An 18,271-nucleotide genomic window follows, 5' to 3' on the forward strand; every position below is an offset into this window, starting at 1 on the left:
TAATCCCAGCTACTCAGGAGGCTGAGGTGGAAGGATCACTGAAATGTATGACTTTCTGGCTGCACTGACCTATGATCATACCACTGCATTCCAGCCTGAGTGACAGACCCTGACACACACACACACACACACACACACACACACACACACACTCCCGTAAAAGTAAAACAACACCTTAGGCCTAAACTCATACAATTTCTTAAATATAATGTCTAAAACACAAACCCATGCCCATTAGAAGACCATAGGTACAACAAACAAGCAGCAGAAAAAAAGCCCAGAAGAGCTCTAGGTAATGGATTTATCAGCTACCACTAAAAATTATGGTACGTTAAATAATAGAAGACTGGGAATTTCAGTGGGTCAGGTGTAAAGTATAAAAAGAGACATAGCTGACTTAAAGAGTGAATGAATGCAGAGGCAAAAGAAGAGGGAGAGGGAGGAAGGGGAGAGAGAGATTATGAGTAAGAAGGAACATTTAGAGAATGAGAACTTCAAAAAAAAAAAAAAAAAAAACTGATGAAAACCAACAAGTCACAAAGTTAAAAGCTCAACAAATCCAAAGTAGGACATATTAGAATAAAAAAATATGTGAACAGCAGAACAAAGTTGACATGCCATTATTAATCAGAAAAATACAGGCTTTTAACAAAAAGTCTTACTAAAAATTGACATTTCTAAAAAGCTGAAGACTCAATTTACCAATAAGATACAGGTTCCAAATATGTATAAACTTAGTAATATGGAATCAAAACATATAAAGAAAAAAATTCACAATTCAAGGAGAAATAGACAATCCATAATCGTGTGTGACTCTTCTCAGTAAACAACAACAAAGAAAAGCCACAAAAGATTCAAACAGTATGCCCAAGAGTTGCCAAAAGAACACATACTGTTTTCAGGGACATATGGAGAAAAATTGTGTGTGTGTGTGTGTGTATATATGATTTATATTCTCCTGGGCACAATGGCTCACACTTGTAATTCCAGCACATTGGGAGGCTGAGGTGGGCAGATTACCTAAAGGTCAGGAGTTTGAGACCAGCCTGGACAACATGGTGAAACCCCATCTCTACCACAAACAAAAAAAAAACCAGCTGGGCGTGGTGGCAGGTTCCTGTAATCTCAGCTAGTCAGGAGGCTGAGGCAGGAGAATTGCTTGAACCGGGGAGGCAGAGGCTGCAGTGAGCCAAGATCACGCCATTGTACTCCAGCCTGGGCAACAAGAGCAAAACTTTGTCTCAAAAAAAATTTTTTTTAGATTCAAAAAACGTATTTACTTATGTCTCTGAAAGCACCGTGTGCTCTTGACACTGTATTTTATTGGCAAAATAATACTCTATATGTTAATAAATTGGCCATAAGTTGAATCACAGAGCAAGCCTCAACCAATTTCAAAGGATTAAAATTATAAAGCATCTGACTACAATTCAATTAAGGTAGTTGATAATAAAAGGATATTAGAAAACCACCATATTTAGAATTTTTTAGGAAGTACATCTAAATAACCCATGGTTCTAAAAAAAGAAGCACAATGGAAATGAGACATTTAACTAAATGACAGATATTAAGTCACCTCAAATCCTGTGAGAATGGAGGTTAAATGATGCTTGGAGTAAATTTGTAACTTAATGTGTCAGGAAAGAAAAAACATACTGAGTTTAAAAGAATACTGCCCTCTGTCCACCCCAAGGAAATGACACAAATTAGTAAAATAACACTATAGAAAACATTAAAGTCAGGGGCTGATCTTTGAACGGAGAAAAAAAAAAAAAAAAAAAAACAGCTAACAAAATTGATGTAAAGAAAAAAAAAAAAAACCTGCCAAGGAAAATCAGGGGAAAAAAGTGTGTGTGTGGCAGAGGTGGGGGGAAAGAAGTACGAATTCAAGGGGGAGAAAACACAATATTTATAATTAAAAGGGGACACCAATAGAAACTGCAGATATTAAAACAATTAAGTGATATTATCAACAATTTTACTTGAACAGAATTGGAAATTTAGATGAATCAATTTACTCACCAAAATGGAAACCGGGAATAAAAAACTGAAATAATCCTGTATCTGTGAAATAGAATCTGTAATTAAAAGCATTTGCACAAAGAACTCCAGGCCCAAATGATTTCAACAGTAAAATTTTACCAAGCATAAATCACTATTTCAGGAATACAAATTTCATTTAATTTAACATTGTGAACAAAGCCTCTGTAATTCAGGTACCAGATTAAAGGAGAAAAAGCAGCATAATCTCAATGAATGAAGGAAAAAACTACCACTTGAAGAAACAAAACCTACTTATGATTAAAAAACTCACAGCAAACAGTAATGTCCTTAATCTGATCAGAGGAAGTCTATAGAAAATATATAGTAAACAAACTTAAAGGGTGAAGTATCAAAAGCTTTCCCTGTGAGATACAGAAAACAAGATGCTGCCTTTTCTTCACAGTACTATACTGGATTTGTGTCCTGGCCAGTGCAGCAAAGCAAGAAATTTAAATATATAATGATTAGAAAGGGAGAAATAAAATTGTCATTATTCCCAAGTTAGGATGTTCACAAAAAAATCCGAAATTGTTAGAATAAGTTTAGTAATTTCAACATATAAAAATCAACTATTTTTATATGCTGAGAAATGGAAAATATAATTTATAAGATAGTATTTGTTAAAAAAATAACATAAATCTTATAATGAAAGTTATGAAAATGTCCAGGGCCTTCAAAAGCAATGAAACAGAAACTAAAGGCCTACATAAATGGAATGATATGCCATGTTCATGGACACAAGACTCAATATTTTAAGTGTTCATTTTCTTCAAATGATCTATATATTCACTGCCCAATCAAAAGCTCAACAGCGTTTTTCTTATTTTGGTGGAACTTAACCTGATTCTACAATCTGTATGAAAAAGCAAGGCAAATAAAGAGCCAAATTTAAGGAACAACGGAGGGAGGGATGGACTTACTCTACCATATCTTCTTAATTATCTTAAAGCTATATATTAAGTCAACACACAAAGAGCTCTATGGAATATAACAGAGGGTGTAGAAATAGATGCATATATGGACATATGATTTAATACTAAAGGATTTACTACAGAAGCGCTGTAGGAAATGTATCGTCTTTTTAATAAATGGTGCCGAGTCATTTAGATGATATACGTATGCCAATAAAACCCCTTAAAACAAAAACAATTCACATTCTTCTCAACAAATGAATTATAGGTGGACTGCAAAGCTAAGTATAAAACATAAAACAAATGTTTTATGAGTTGGAGGTTGCAGTGAGCCGAGATCATGTCACTGCACTCCAGCCTGTGCGACGGAGCAAGACTGTCTCAAAACAACAAAAAAGTAGCACCTATAGAACTTTGTGCATTCATCACATACAAACTTTTAAAAGTTTCTAGGCTATGCAGTTCACCTGCAAACTTTTTTCAAATTGCTGTAACTCTCCAAAAAATTATCAATACATTTATTGAAAAAACTCCGCATGTGCAACTCATGTTGTTCAAAGGTCAACTGTACATTTCTGTGTTCTCTGTGTTACATTTCACAATAAAAATAAGACATCATGACATTTCATTACTGTTTTTGATCTGTCTCAATTTCTTACCATTTCTGTTGCAGGCAGCTGTTGAGCTCTACATTCATCTATTACTCCACCATCTCGATTAAGGATTATGGGCAACAAAGCAAAACCAGCATTATGCAGCAGCAGCTACAGCAAGATAAAGAGTTCTGGGCTGGGCGCCGTGGCTCACGCTTGAAATCCCAGCACTCTGGGAGCCTGAGGTGGGCAGATCACAAGGTCAGGAGTTTGAGACCAGCCTGGCCAACATGGCAAAACCCTATCTCTACCAAAAATACAAAAATTAGCCAGGCATGGTGGCGGGCACCTGTAATCCGTTACTTGGGAGGCTGAGGTTGCAGTGAGCTGAGATTGTGCCATTGCCCTCCAGCCTGGGCTACAAGGGCTAGACTTCATCTCAAAAGAAAACAAACCAAGAAGAGTTCTGGTCACACACAATGTAAATGTACTTCATTCCTGAACTGTATACTTCAAAACTGTTAAGGTGGTAAATTTTAATATGCATTTTACAATTGTTTTAAAAGGAGCAGCAGCTCCAAATTTCATGCTCTCACAGCCCCTTGGCTATGGAAATTCTCTACAAAATGCTTTGTTTTCAAGAGTTATACTCTTGTTGCCCAGGATGGAGTGCAGTGGCACGAACTCAGCTCACCGCAACCTCTGCCTCCCGGATTCAAACCATTTTTCTGCCTCAGACTCACAAGTAGCTGGGATTATAGGCATGTGTCACCACACCTGGCTAATTTTGTATTTTTAGTAGAGGCAGAGTTTCACCGTGTTTTCCAGGCTGGTCTTGAACTCCTGACATCAGGTGATCTGCCCACCTTGGCCTCCCAAAGTCCTAGGATTATAGGTGTGAGCCACCACGCCCCAGCCTACAGGATGCTTTTATACTTTCAGGCCTAGAATGCTAATGAATTAAAACTGCACAACTACAAACTCAAGTAGGTGACAATGTAAGTCTTAAGTGAATTTTGTCTTTGGAGTTGCTGCCTCGATGCCTTATTTATACCACACAAAGTACTACAGCCTAAAAGCTCTAAAACTTCAAGGCTATGATCATTAAGTTCCTTTGGTGTACAATGTTAGTGATCACACATGAAATGAATTAAGAGATCTAAAGAATATTGAGTCAATTATCATATATTCCAATGTATTCAAACTACGATTTCACTTTTGTGCTACAATAAAAGTGCTTCAACAGTTAGAATATGCTAATTTACTGACAAGACACATTGAACCAAATTGTTTCCTGAGAAAGGTGAGGTGGTCTTTGAGAATTTTCTAATGAGAAAATTTTATATTGAGACTTGACATTCTATTACCAGAACTTCCTGGATGGTTTTGCTAGGTTCCTATCCTTATTTACACAGAGAGAAAATTCTTACTTGGCTAGGTGTTTCCCCTCCCCAAACCCCTTCCAAAGAAACAATCAAAAACAAAAAACAAACATTTTCATTCCAGGGTAAAAGGCGGCAAAATAAAATAGCTTGGTCTAAGATGAACTCACATTTTTTCCACACATTTTCTTTAAATCCTTTGTGAAAGTGAACAAGCAAGAAGGGGGTATGTGTTCAGTACTAATTCCTTTCAAAACCAAAAGATTTGTAAAAAAAACAACACTTAACACAAAATTTGAATTAACTTTATTTCCCCTACAGTCAACAACTTCTCTGCATTGAATTTTAAAGCAACAAAGTAAAATAAAATCCCCCAAATGACAAGGTATCAGAAATCCAGACTTCGTTACACTCTATTTGTGAAAATGTTCAGCCATTTTATTGTTCTGTAAAAGAACCATCATCTGGGTCAAAAATGAATTCTATAAATCAAAGAATATTCTACACCTTGGAAAAGAAAATCAGCAGTAACATTCTCACTGAACATTGTAAATTACATTTTTCTTCATAAAAGGTACATACTATTCTGCACTTTTCCACCAAAAGCAGTGGTGTGTTATGCTTGTTATATTAAAAAAAGTTATATCCTGTGGCAGGAAAAACCCTTTTCTCTTTCACTTTTACTAAACAACTGGAGAAAATGTTCAAGTCTGTATAAAGTTGCCTATAAGCTGGAAAGTGAACTTGTTCAGTCTCCATTTACATTTTAGTGCATCTTTTGACAATTGTCACATTTTTAATAAAAGTAAGAAAATGCATATAGCACTAAAGAGTGTTTCATCAAATGCTTAAGGGATTAAAAAAATATGGAGCAGAGAACAAAATCATTGTGATGGATGAAACTGTTATAAAATGAGAAAAATCCAGGCAAAGTTTACAAGTCTTTTGTTACTTTGATGAGTCACAGAAAATGAACTTTGGATACCTGTCCACTTTAAGGTTTTTCTCCTTAATCTTTTACATGTAAACATAGCGCTAACTTCTTCAGTACTAAGATACCAAAACCCCATCCTGGTAAGCAACATCCTGTGTAGTTGCCATGATTTCCAAAGAATATAAATTTAGCCCTTGAATGAATGATGTATGAAATCTGCTCTGTAAGTACCTGGTGAAAACAACTGCTAACAGCAGTAATAATGTGTCAACATAAAAAAACTATTTGAATCAATTAGCTACTCAGAGGTCCATCTTTGAAACAGCAGCTTCTTCTCAGAGCAAACAGTAAGCAATAGAAAATGTACATTTGATGAAACATTCTTTGCATTGGAGAAACACGAAAATAAATATAATTCAAAGAAGTATAATTATTTTTCTAATACATCTTTCTCAGACCTGTACTAGTTTACTGGTTCAGGAAGCTCTCATCACATTTTATCACTTGTATTTTACATATTGCTTTTGGGTAATTCAAATAAAATGCAGGTCTCATAAAAGAATAAAAACATTGACAAGTATGCATGTGCCAGGGACCAAATTAGAGGGTTCTTTGGTGCAGTTAGTCCAAATTCTCAGATTTGAAGGATAATATGTACCAATAAAAAAAAAATCTGCTGCTAGACACTCACAGCAGTGCTCTGTCTTGCTTCACATTAGAAATCGGAAACAGCTGTTCTCAATAAGCCAATTTTATTTTTTTTAATCAGGCATTGCCAGAAAATTTTGTACATTAACCTGGACCAGTGATGGTTCTGTACCCTCTGTTGCTGTGAAACACGACATGAGCTAAAGGCAAAGACCAGTTCTCACAAGGACAACTGCTTCAAGTTAGGAACCAGAACAGTGCATTTAAACAGTCTTCTTAGATATTTTCTTGCCTTTCTTAAAAACCAGCTTATTTTTAATGTAGCCACGCTTCCTTTTGGTAGTCTATAAAAAACAACAACAACAAAAAAAAACAGAACACATAGTATTAATGCAGGTTTCTGACTGATTAAAAAAATCTATACACACACATAGTTTACTGCACTATGACTAAGCTCTTTGCTCTTCTTGTGACTGAACTCCTTGAATAGTTAAGTGAACACCACCAAACTGTTAGTGGTGTTTCTTACCTGAGTATACTAACAAATCCAAGGTGAAAACACTAGGTCCCTAGCTTTAAGATGAAAGAACTACCACAGTGTTCCTCAAACATGTATCATACATCCTCACCTCTCTTCTCAACCACAAAGTGCTGAGCTGTAATAATGATTCAAATTTCCAGGCATGACAGAATACTTAACACTAGGCTAAGGAATCGGAAATGCTAATGCTGCTCCTGGTTTAGCCTCCAAGAAATTAGGTGTGTGCCAGAAAAACAAGTTAACTTAGTAACTCTTAGAGTCCCTGTTTTCTATAAAATGAGGATGACTGTTAACTATCTACACAACTGAAAGACATAATCACTTGGCACATTCTCTAAAAATAATCTTTTAGGTAGGAAAATAAGCAATTAAAAATGCAAAGCGAAACAACATTCCTTCAGTTTCATAGATCTTTGAAAAATTAAATATTTTTCCTAACAATTCAGTATCCCACTAAAATACTTTCAATAGATGTTTCCTAATTATCAAAAACAAATTACTGCAAAAATGTTTATGTTAGAACCCTAAAGGCTAAATCATAGGTCTTTCAATCTGACACACAGCCTTAGATATTGAAGAAAGCAAATATTTTCTGAAAATAAATAATTCAATGCACCATCAAAGCTCTGGGTTAACAGAGGCAAAAGACTCAAGAGACTGGCCACTCAATTCAATTTTCATATTTCAATACAACTCTTGGAGGTTTTAGAAACTGGGTAAATCCTACATCAGGTTCCTTTATTCATGATGTTCAGTTCAAGACAATTTATAGTAGTTTCTAGCAGGGATGAGAACACAAGGCAAAATGCAATCCTTCTTAAGGTTATAAAAATTAGCTACTGCTAACTTGTTAACCCCATTATGTTACCTTATTGTTGAACTGATTAAGGCAAAAAGTAAGAAACTTCAGAGTACAATTTTAAAAAATTCAAACCAGATCAAATCATTAGTTCCTTTATTATCATTACACCCAAATTTCTAACAGGATACTTTTTCTAGGAGATCATGATGTGCGCCAGAAAAACTCTAGTGTGTCATAGCTCTCAGGGTGCTTTTCTCCTACTGGTGAACCATGCCAAAAAGCCTGTTCTGCAGCCTGGACTACAGTTTCTAGCACCTTAGTCATGCCAGCTTTGCAGTGGCCAGTAAACTCTCAGAATATGGATGCTGTTATATGTACCCTCCTCCTCCAAAGTCAAAACCAGGGTGGAGAAAGGAAGTAAATAAAAAGCAATCCTTCATAGTGCTAGTACAAAACATCTAAAGCCATGGAAACCAGAAAGTCAAAATCTGTTATTGGCTACCAGAATATATATTTTGGTCACACAAGACAGATTAAGTTTTATTTATTTATTCACATTTACTTTGGGAAAATGGTGGGACAGCAAAAGAGGTCAAATTAAGAAAATTTACTGCCTTTGGGGTCTATATTATCAGACAGCAAAAGTTCAATAGTCCTCTTTTCCAGAAAAAGTACACCTTAGTTATGCTTGGGTATCTTAGAAGTAACTGCTTTGAGACTGGCAGCATTTGCCTTCACTTGTGTACTGGTGGGACTCACCAGTTTCTCCTACCTCATGCCTGTGAGAAAGCTCATCATTTGATTTCTTAATGTTATTTTACCTAAAGATAATGAGTTTGATATGACTAACACAATCAGCTCTCTGTGACATCTTTAAATACATTAGTCCAGATATGGTAATTTACATCTGGCACATAAAATATTCATATAAAAAGCTTCCATTTACATATCGTACAGTTAATATTCAGCACTGTTATAGTACAAATTAAAATAATCTGTATTTTGAATATATTTCATGTGTATTTTAAGTAACAAAAAGATAAGACAGTAGTTTCAATGATATAAAATAACTGATCTGAGCTATGTAAATGGAAGCATCCTTTCAAAAATTACAACTGAAGTCAATGTAATAATAATCAGTATTATAAGGATTGTACTTTATAATGAAACCGTAACATTTTATCTGACTGCTCATTCCCACTTCCTACTGCTGGACAACCCTATATAAATACTCATTTTTAGTAATCTTTTATAGCAAAGATTACAGATCTATTTGGCTTAAATGAGTAATAATGACCCCCAGTGAAAGACTTCATATCTTATGTAATATTTATTAGAAAAGAATTGCACTAGCCTCATAATTCTTGCCTATAAGCTTTGTCACAACTATATTAAAAAATGATTATCTTAAATGATTTTTTTGGGCTTCAGAAGGACTCACTAAACTCAAACCTATTCTTTATTCAATGAATAATACAGTAACATCATATGAAGAATGGAAGATAAAGATGCAATATAAATTTGCTCTGCTCAAAAGATGAAGAACTAATAATAATTCCATCACTTGAGCATGTAGCATTTTTACTTCCATACAGGTTTGGAAAGCGATGGCCACAGCTGTATCTTACTTTACAAGTAAGTCTTATAATGGGAACAGCACAAACCAAAGCCAGAAGGCCTCTGGAAAATCTCAGCTTGGGGTATCTGAAGTGCTCAGTTTGAAAGAAATGCTCCTAGCAGGCTAGCCTGGTAATTACTTTGTATAAATATGGAAGCCATAGTCTTTATAAATCTGGCAGATGGATATTTATTGCAATTTCCAGAAATTCTTTTTCATACAAACCAACCAACTTTAAGTAACCCTTTAATGCCTTCACTTGGCACCCACCTTCTTTGACAAATATTTCTGTTTTGGGAAAATATTGGTGACTCGAGGTTTGTGATCTAGTGTCTCCCTGTTGTCAGGTGCTTTTACTTTATATATCCTAACAAGCCAGTGTTCTGATGTAAAAGCTTCTTCCAAATGCTTGAATTTAATGTCCTTATTTCCAATCTCAGCATTACGTGTTCGGTCAAAACCTGGGGGTGTACGAAAATCCAGCTGCAAAGTGACATTATTATTGGGTGTTAACCATATTGGAAAACATTCAGTGTTATAAGACAGTAAATGTTATCATTACAGTAATACCTTCTCCCTTTAAACTCGGAAAACAAGTCATCTATCTTAATAGTTTTCATGTATTGCTAGGAAGAAATCAGGAAGAGAGAAACTAAGTACATCAGAATAAGAATTTCACAGACTCCTTAGAGTAGATGAGCATCATAAAGGCATCAACAAAACAAAACAAAACACCAAAACATAGGAATGAAATCCATCAAAGCCCTTTTTATAGGTATATAGCGAGAACACACTTAAGGGGCATCTTTTCTGTTTCAGGGCCTTGCACTATCTTTTCTCTCTGCCTGACATGTTCTTCATTCAGCTCTTTTGCATGGCTGGCTCCTTTACCATCCCCTTCAGGGAAATAGTGACTGACAAATCTCCTTTATTGTTTCCTTAGAACACCTTGTTCTTTTACTCTATAACATACACTGTTAACATCTTTACTTACACTAAAAATTACCTGTATCTTCGACTGGGATGTAAACATACTGTCTTTATCTTATTCCAGGTGGAGCTTTATATCCCAATTATTATTTGGGATAAAAATAAAATAAAAAATTTGCACAAGTAAGCAAGAGATACTACATCCTGAAAGTGGGAACTACAAAGGAGGTTAAATAAAAAAACCAAACCATGAAAGGATTTATGAGGGATAAAAACAGAAAACACAGGGAGGGAAAGAGACTTTCAAAAATTCTCAGACTGTCTTGGTGTAGTGGCTCACACCTGTAATCCCAGCACTTTGGGAGGCTGAGGCAGGAGGACTGCCTGAGCCCAGGAGTTCAAGACCAGCCTGGGCAACATAGCAAGATCTTACATTTACAAAAAATACAAAAATTAATTGGGCATGGTGGTATGTGCCTGTAGTCCCAGCAACTCAGGAGGAGGAGGTGGGAGGATCAACTGAGCCCAGGAAGTCAAGACTACAGTGAACCATGATTGCACTACTATACTCCAGTCTGGGCCACAGAGTGAGATCCTGTCTCAGAAAAAAAAAAAAATCCTCAGACTAAGTTTATGTTGACATACAAACCTAGCATAAGTAAATTCAGCTTTTTTTCTCCATTAATTTTTTTTTTTTATTTTAAACAGAGACTGGGTCTCGCCATCTTGCCCAAGCTGGTCTCAAACTCCTGGGGTCAAGCAATCCTCCCACCTCACCTCCCAAAGTTTTGGGATTACAGGTGTGAGCTATCAGACCCGGCCAAATTCAACTTTAAAACAAACATGAAAACCAGCTCTCCTTCAAATAGTGAATAACTTGTTCTTGCTTATCTATATGATAGGAAAAGTTACACTTCATGTTTTAACCATGTATTATTCTTGAGTAAGGTAGGCATCAAAATGAATGCACGCTGGAAACACGGCTTAAAACTAGTGGTAAACTTAAAAGAGAGGAAGAAAAAGGTCCTTCAATGTGATTAGTGAGCAGAGAAACTAATCAGAAACAAGCCTACCAGGAAAAATGTTTTCTGGGATAACTAATTGTTATGGTCAGTGTGCTTCTTTCTTAGCAAGAGTTTAGAGATCAGGAATGGGCTTCTAAAGAAACTAAAACACAAACAAAAACCTAAATCTAGATTATCACCTAAGTTGTTTAAAGTCACCTACAGAGTAATTCCAAGTAATAATGATAAAATATGATTCACTTGGAATTTACTTGAAGCAACACAACAAACAGGAACACAGTACATGGTAACTATTTTGAACTCAAGTTCTAGGCCATATTAGCCACAAAGATGGTGTTTTAGAAAAGGATAAAATTTGATTCACAAATTGTCCAAACACATGCCTTTAGTTTTGTTGATTCCCAGTGATAGTATAAAATTAAGCAAGCAATTTTTCCCCCTGCTTTCTTATCAGCTTAACCAGAGAGCAATATAGAAATAGGCTGTTTTCAGCGAAACTAATAGGATGAAGGTAATAATTTGGGACAGACACTTATAACAAAGGACTGATTAACAAGAGAAAAACAAATTTAGTAACACATTCGGCACACATTATGCAGGAGAAACCTCAATAAAAGGAACTCAAAGCAGTGGCTTAGAACTCTAGCTTACACAGCATACTCAACAAAGAACAATTTATCTGTAGAGAAAGGACAAAGGAAAGTGGTTTTAGGCGTCCAAGATGGGAAAGTAGAAGGGTCCATATATGGGAGAAACTAATGGAGTAAGTTTTGTCTGCAGATTTCTCTGCTGCCTTTTCTGGGCTGATAAGAATCTAGAGTTGTCTCCAGTAAAGGAGAATTTATATTCTGCCTTTAGGCAGAAAAGAGGTTAGATAGAGCTTTTTCTCTGTTTGCTGTTTCTAAATTGCCTTCAGCTCAAAATTAATTTTTTTTTTTTTTTTGAGACGGAGTTTCGCTCTTGTTACCCAGGCTGGAATGCAATGGCGCGATCTCGGCTCACCGCAACCTCCGCCTCCTGGGTTCAGGCAATTCTCCTGCCTCAGCCTCCCGAGTAGCTGGGACTACAGGCACGCACCACCATGCCCAGCTAATTTTTTGTATTTTTAGTAGAGACGGGGTTTCACCATGTTGACCAGGATGGTCTCGATCTCTTGACCTCGTGATCCACCCGCCTCGGCCTCCCAAAGTGCTGGGATTACAGGCATGAGCCACCGCACCCGGCCCCTCAAAATTAATTTTTATGTCAATGAGGCATATTTTGGGGTGTCATATTCTGGTTTCCTTAAAACTCAAGTCATCAATCCAACCCCCATTATTTACAAACAAGAAAAGAACCAAGTGGAGTTCAAGGCAGACACAAATTGTCTGAGGGTTACATGACTTGACAGAACCTGATGGAAAACACAGGTATGACATCAAGTCCATTGTGTCTTCTTTCTGTCACAATGGCTCTCTGAACATTCACTCATTTTGTAGACCCTTAAGCTTCTGCACCACATCACTCTAATTTACTAGAAAACTCTGACCCAGACAGCTCTAGCCATTTGTGGTAATGGAGAACAGAGAGGCAGTGAACATCTGAAGTGACTATTTACTTCAATTCTTTAATTTTAAGCTTTTCTCCACCAAGCAGTGAAGTGACCTACCTAAGACACCACACTGGTTCCTAGCTAGGAGAACTCTTCCTTGGGGAACAATACTTTCCAAAAGCATGAGGTCTAAAGGTGAGATGGCAAGCAAAGATTGGATTTGAGGCTACTGTTAATAAATATGTTAGAAAGAAGTCCTTGATGTACAATTTTGTTTTCTAATTTCTCACATGCTAGTTTCAGAAATCTAAATGTAATGAAAAACTCTTCACACAAGCACAATTCTCTTCAGCACAATCAAAACATCATTATCCTGTTTTCTAGAAGCAAATAAGATTGTGTTTTAAATATTATTTTGAATGAATATTAGAGAAAAATGGATTTAACTAACCTGCATTTCTCCAAATCTGTAGTATGACATTTTATACATAAGGCAATTCAACAAAGTAGGGGATCCTGCTTTGTCTACACGGAATTCTCCCTGTGGGGTAAAATAGTCACTTTCCTACAAGAAAGAAACCAGAAGTTCTACATTAGTTAACATATTCAAAGCTACAGGTTCCTCTTTTCATTTCTCCGTAAGAATAAGCTTTTGAGGTATCTTTATAAAGCCATATTCAGTTACACCCCCAAAAAATTAATCCCACCAGACTTTAAACCATGTTATAAGGCCTTAACTATTACTATTTTTTAGATAAGGTCTTCCCTGTCATTTAGGCTGGAGTGCAGTGGCATGACTGTGGCTCACTGTAGCCTCAACCTTCTGGGCTCAAGCAATCTTCCCATTTCAGTCTCTCAAGTAGCTAGTACTACAGGCCCACGGCACCATGCCCAGCTAATTTTTGCATTTTTTTTTTAAGAGACAGTGTGTCACCATGTTGTCCAGGCTGGTCTTGAACTACTGGGCTCAAGTGATCCACCTGCCTTGGCCTCCCAAAATGCTAGGATTACAGACATGAGCCACTGCACATGACCACCTTCATAATTTGAAGAGACTGGTACCAACACCATGGTTTAATACCAGGCAGGGCTGGCTCTGCCTGGTATTAATTACCCATCCTCATCTCTGTTACTCCTTTTCAGAGTTTTCTTAAGTGTTCTTGCTAAATTTTTCCCATATGAAGTCTAAAATCCGCTTTAATTGGGAAGAGAATGTTAAAACCACTGTGGTAATTTTTTGGGGTTAACTTATAAATTAACCTCTATGAGGAACAATTTAGGTAAAAAATACAATTTCTGACTCAGAAATTCCTTTTCTAGGAATTAATCCTATAGAGATACTTGTATATGGCCAAAATAATGAATGCAGAAAGTTATTATGCCACTGTTTGTTAAGAATAAAATATCTGAAAACCACCTAAATTCCATCAGTAGAGACAGGTTAAATAAATCATGACACACACACACACACAATGCAACATACTGTGCAAATGTAAACAAAAGAATGAAGAAGCTGTCCATATTCTAATATGAAAAGATCACCAAGACATATTATGAAGTAAACAGGGTATATAGCTCACTAGAAGTTAGAATCACAAGAGAACAACCAGTCATTTCCCAGGGACTTTTTTCCCCCTATTTTTAACTGACAAATAAATTTGTATATATTTATGGTATACACCATGTTTTGAAATATGCACTGAGAAATGGCTACATCCATCTAATTAACATATGCATCATCATACTTAGTTGTAGTGAGAACACTGAAATATCTACTCTCTTAGCAACTTACAAGTACATAATACATTGTTATTAACTATAGTGGAACTTTTTTTAGGGGGGTAGACTTTTTTGTACATCCTCTTATACTTTATTTTTGAACCATATGAAGAGGGGTAGACTTTTATTGTATATCCTCTTATACTTTACTTTTGAACCGTATGACTGTATTATCTATTCATGAAGTTTAAAAATAATTTAAAAGGCATGGAAATGTAGGATTTCTGTATATACTAATGTTCAAAGCATTCATTAAGAAACAGTGATCTATCATGTCACAGTTTTAACACTGCTAAAGCAAATCCACAAATGAAAACCACATACGATTAAATTTCAGATTAATACAAAGAAATAATGTTTACTAATCACAGTTAAGAGAAAACATTAAAGCATTTACATTTGATCAGAAATCTGAGACTTTACTTCATCCTCATCACACAACACTTGCATACATTTTCCCAAAAGATTCCTCTATTCTGGATCGGTGGCAATTGCTCTTATCTTTAGTACCTACATCATATAAAAGCACAATGCTGATGTCCAACTTCTAAGAGCTCCCATTGTGAGCTCCCATTGTGAGCTCTTAGAAGTGAAAGAGATAAGACCAAAGCTAATACAAAACAGCAGTGGTTCCCAACCTTCTTGGCACCAGAGACTGGTTTCGTGGAAGACAATTTTCCCACAGATGTTGGCGGGGCTGGTGGTTTCTAGATGAAACTGGTCCCCCTCATATCATCAGGCATTAGACTTTCATAAGGGGCATGCAATCTAGATCCCTCACATGTGCAGTTCACAATAGGGTTTATGCTCCTATGGAAATCTAATGCTGCCGCTCTGACAGGAGGCGGAGCTCAAGCGGCAATGCTTGCTTACCCGCCCCTTACATCCTGCTGTGTGTTCTGGTTTCTAACAGGCCACGGACCACTGCTGGTCCGTGGCCTGGGGTTTGGGGACTCCTGCAAAACAGGTATAAATAATTTGTTGATGAGTACAGAAGTTAGTATACCAGAAAAGGGCTTCTGGAGAGGGGACAAGTCTGTGGTGGGGAAGGTATTCCAGGAAAGGGAACAGTAAAAACACATGTGTCAGGTGAGTTAAAGAAAGAAACCCCAAGCAAGTTTTAGGGGCTAGAACCTACTGGCAGAGTGGAAAAAGGCGGCAGAAGAACAAGAGACTAGCAAAGGAAGGCAAAACATGAAGAGGCTTGCATTCCAAGCTAAGGAGTTTACACTTTATACCAATGTTTTATCAGAGGTTATCTATTTTGTACCAGTCCCTAGGCTGAGGCTCAACTACTTTACTATAAATTCTCATTAATGGCACTACAAATTAGTTGTTTTTGGCAACAGATAGTCTAGTCTGTCTTGATCACCATTTTAATTCCAGATCCTAGAACCAGGCCTAGTGCCCAAAGCATACGTTGACTGAATAAAATAATTTGCCCAAGTTGACAGTTTTAGTTTTAACTCATGTGTCTGGTTTTAAGGCCCTTTGTCTTAATCAATTGAAGTCTCTTGAGCCTAAAAGTAACATGATCAATTTCATCTTACACTGGAAGGGAGGAAACAAGATAAGGCAAAGATAGGATTTTCAAGGTTACTATCCTATTTCAGGTTAAGCATAAGGGTCAGTACTAGGGTGGAAGTAATGGAAATGGAAAGAAAGGGATGAAGTGAGAGGCTGTGAAGAGATGTAAAAGTAAGAAGTCTTGGCAAGGGACTGCTTCAGAGGGGAGAATAGAAATACTAGGTGTGAGTTCGAAAAGTTTTAACCTAGAAAATGCCTCTAGTATCTTTAATATGGTGAAGTCAGGGTAAGGAACTAATCTGAAGGATAGGATAATTAAACAAATACAATGTAATTAGCAAGATCAGAGAATTACTTGGACACAGTGAGCTATCTTTCACATACTTGAAATTATCTAGTTTCTTACCCGAATGTCTTTTGGATGTTCCCCTTCAGCTATCCTAACCATCCAGAGAAACTTGTTGATATCATCACCAGAATAGCCAATGACCCCTCCAAATATAACCAAAACATAATCTACATCCAGAGTCCTCATGATTTTATAGGCTGCTGTTTCATTAGAAGACATAGCTTTTCCCACCTGCAGAATTAAAAAAAACAAAAAACTGAGAATGTTTTTAATTATTCCCACATTCATAAAAAACAATGTATATATTTATTAAAACATGGAATTCATCAAGAGTTTGTTTTACATGGAATCTTTCTGTAGAAATGATTTCCTATGAATTCAAATATATTGAAATTTATGAACCTCTCAACTACAATAATTTATAGTCAAAATTCAGAATACCTGTTCTAATATTTTGCTAATAATTAAGTTCTATGACATTAACATTTTATGATGAAAGCAGGCAAGCTTAGAAGAAACAATTTCTCACAACCCCAGGCCAGGGCTGGCCAGTGATCTTGCTAGCGCATACATTTCCTCTCCCCAGTCTAGCACACATCTGATAATTAGCTACAACAGTCATACAAATAGAATTCATTTGGTTAAGACTGGTCTTTGTGTTTAAAATGTTTGAAGTACAAAGCGGTGATTACATTAATTTATGTAGATTTGTTGTTTAATAGCTAGAGGAACACAGTTTGCCTAATCATAAAGTGCATTTACTTTACATATTTGCAAATAATTTTTAGTTTATAACATGAAGAATCCAAGCCAAACATTTTAAGTTTCAGATTTTGTCTAATTCTTCAGTAAGCTAAATTTATCATAAACTCTACCAGAAATCAGCTTGCAATTCTGAATACTTATAGTACTATTCTTAGAAACAAAATAAGCATACCTTGAACTCACTTTATTGAGCATCTGTGTAAAAAAGTATTTTGAGAATTTAGCAGCGTACACCCACATTTTTCCTATTTAGTCACAGATGAAGCCTGACTGCTAAGTAGTGAATAAAGATTTGTTTGTAACCTTGTGTTTATCAAATCCTTACCAGTGCTATGTGACTGTTATTCCAGGTGTTATTATCAACCAACGTAGTTCTATTAGCCATTCCAGCTATCTGATAGCCATAATCCCACCAAGACATTACTCGTGCATGTTCATCTGTATTTTGCCTTAGCCAAAAGTAAGCTTCTCTAAAATCATCTAAGATATTCCTGGTGCTGAAAAGAATCACAATATTCTTTTAAATGAGATGTCACAAATTTGAAGAGGATAACTTAAAATCCTGAGGTATTAAACCATTGAATATGTTCAGATTTCAAGGATGGTAGTTATAAAGTTATAAAGGATGGTAGTAACAAATAAAAGGATCCGTTGATGAGAAAAATAAAGTCAAACAATGAAGAGCTAGACGAGTGTTATTCACACTAATGTGCATTGAAACCACCTGCATATCTTGTATTTAAAAAAAGAAAAGCAGATTCTGATTCAGTAGTTCTGCGGTAGGACCTAATAGTGTGCAAGCCTAATAAGCTCCCAAGTGAAACAGTAGTTTAAAGCCATGGTGATAGATAAATCAGCTGTTCTTACATTTTAGATGCATCTGAATCACCTGG

General features: G+C 36.2%; 1 protein-coding gene across 1 annotated transcript in view; it reads right to left on the bottom strand.

The window, feature by feature from the left end:
* Positions 1-5,218: 5,218 nt before the first annotated feature.
* STT3B (STT3 oligosaccharyltransferase complex catalytic subunit B) overlaps positions 5,219-18,271 on the bottom strand; it is a 102,782-nt gene continuing 89,729 nt past the window's right edge. The window contains exons 12-16 of the mRNA XM_012435510.2: positions 17,704-17,875; positions 16,671-16,844; positions 13,410-13,523; positions 9,743-9,955; positions 5,219-6,855 (exon numbers count right to left, since the gene is read on the bottom strand). Of these exons, the coding sequence (XP_012290933.1) occupies positions 6,775-6,855; positions 9,743-9,955; positions 13,410-13,523; positions 16,671-16,844; positions 17,704-17,875 (754 nt within the window). The 3' untranslated portion in view covers positions 5,219-6,774. The remainder of the gene's footprint in view (positions 6,856-9,742; positions 9,956-13,409; positions 13,524-16,670; positions 16,845-17,703; positions 17,876-18,271) is intronic.

Source organism: Aotus nancymaae, unplaced genomic scaffold, assembly GCF_030222135.1.
Source record: "Aotus nancymaae isolate 86718 unplaced genomic scaffold, 86718_ANA_hifiasm-v0.15.2.pri h1tg000019l, whole genome shotgun sequence".
In the NCBI taxonomy this organism is placed as follows: Eukaryota; Metazoa; Chordata; class Mammalia; order Primates; family Aotidae; genus Aotus; species Aotus nancymaae.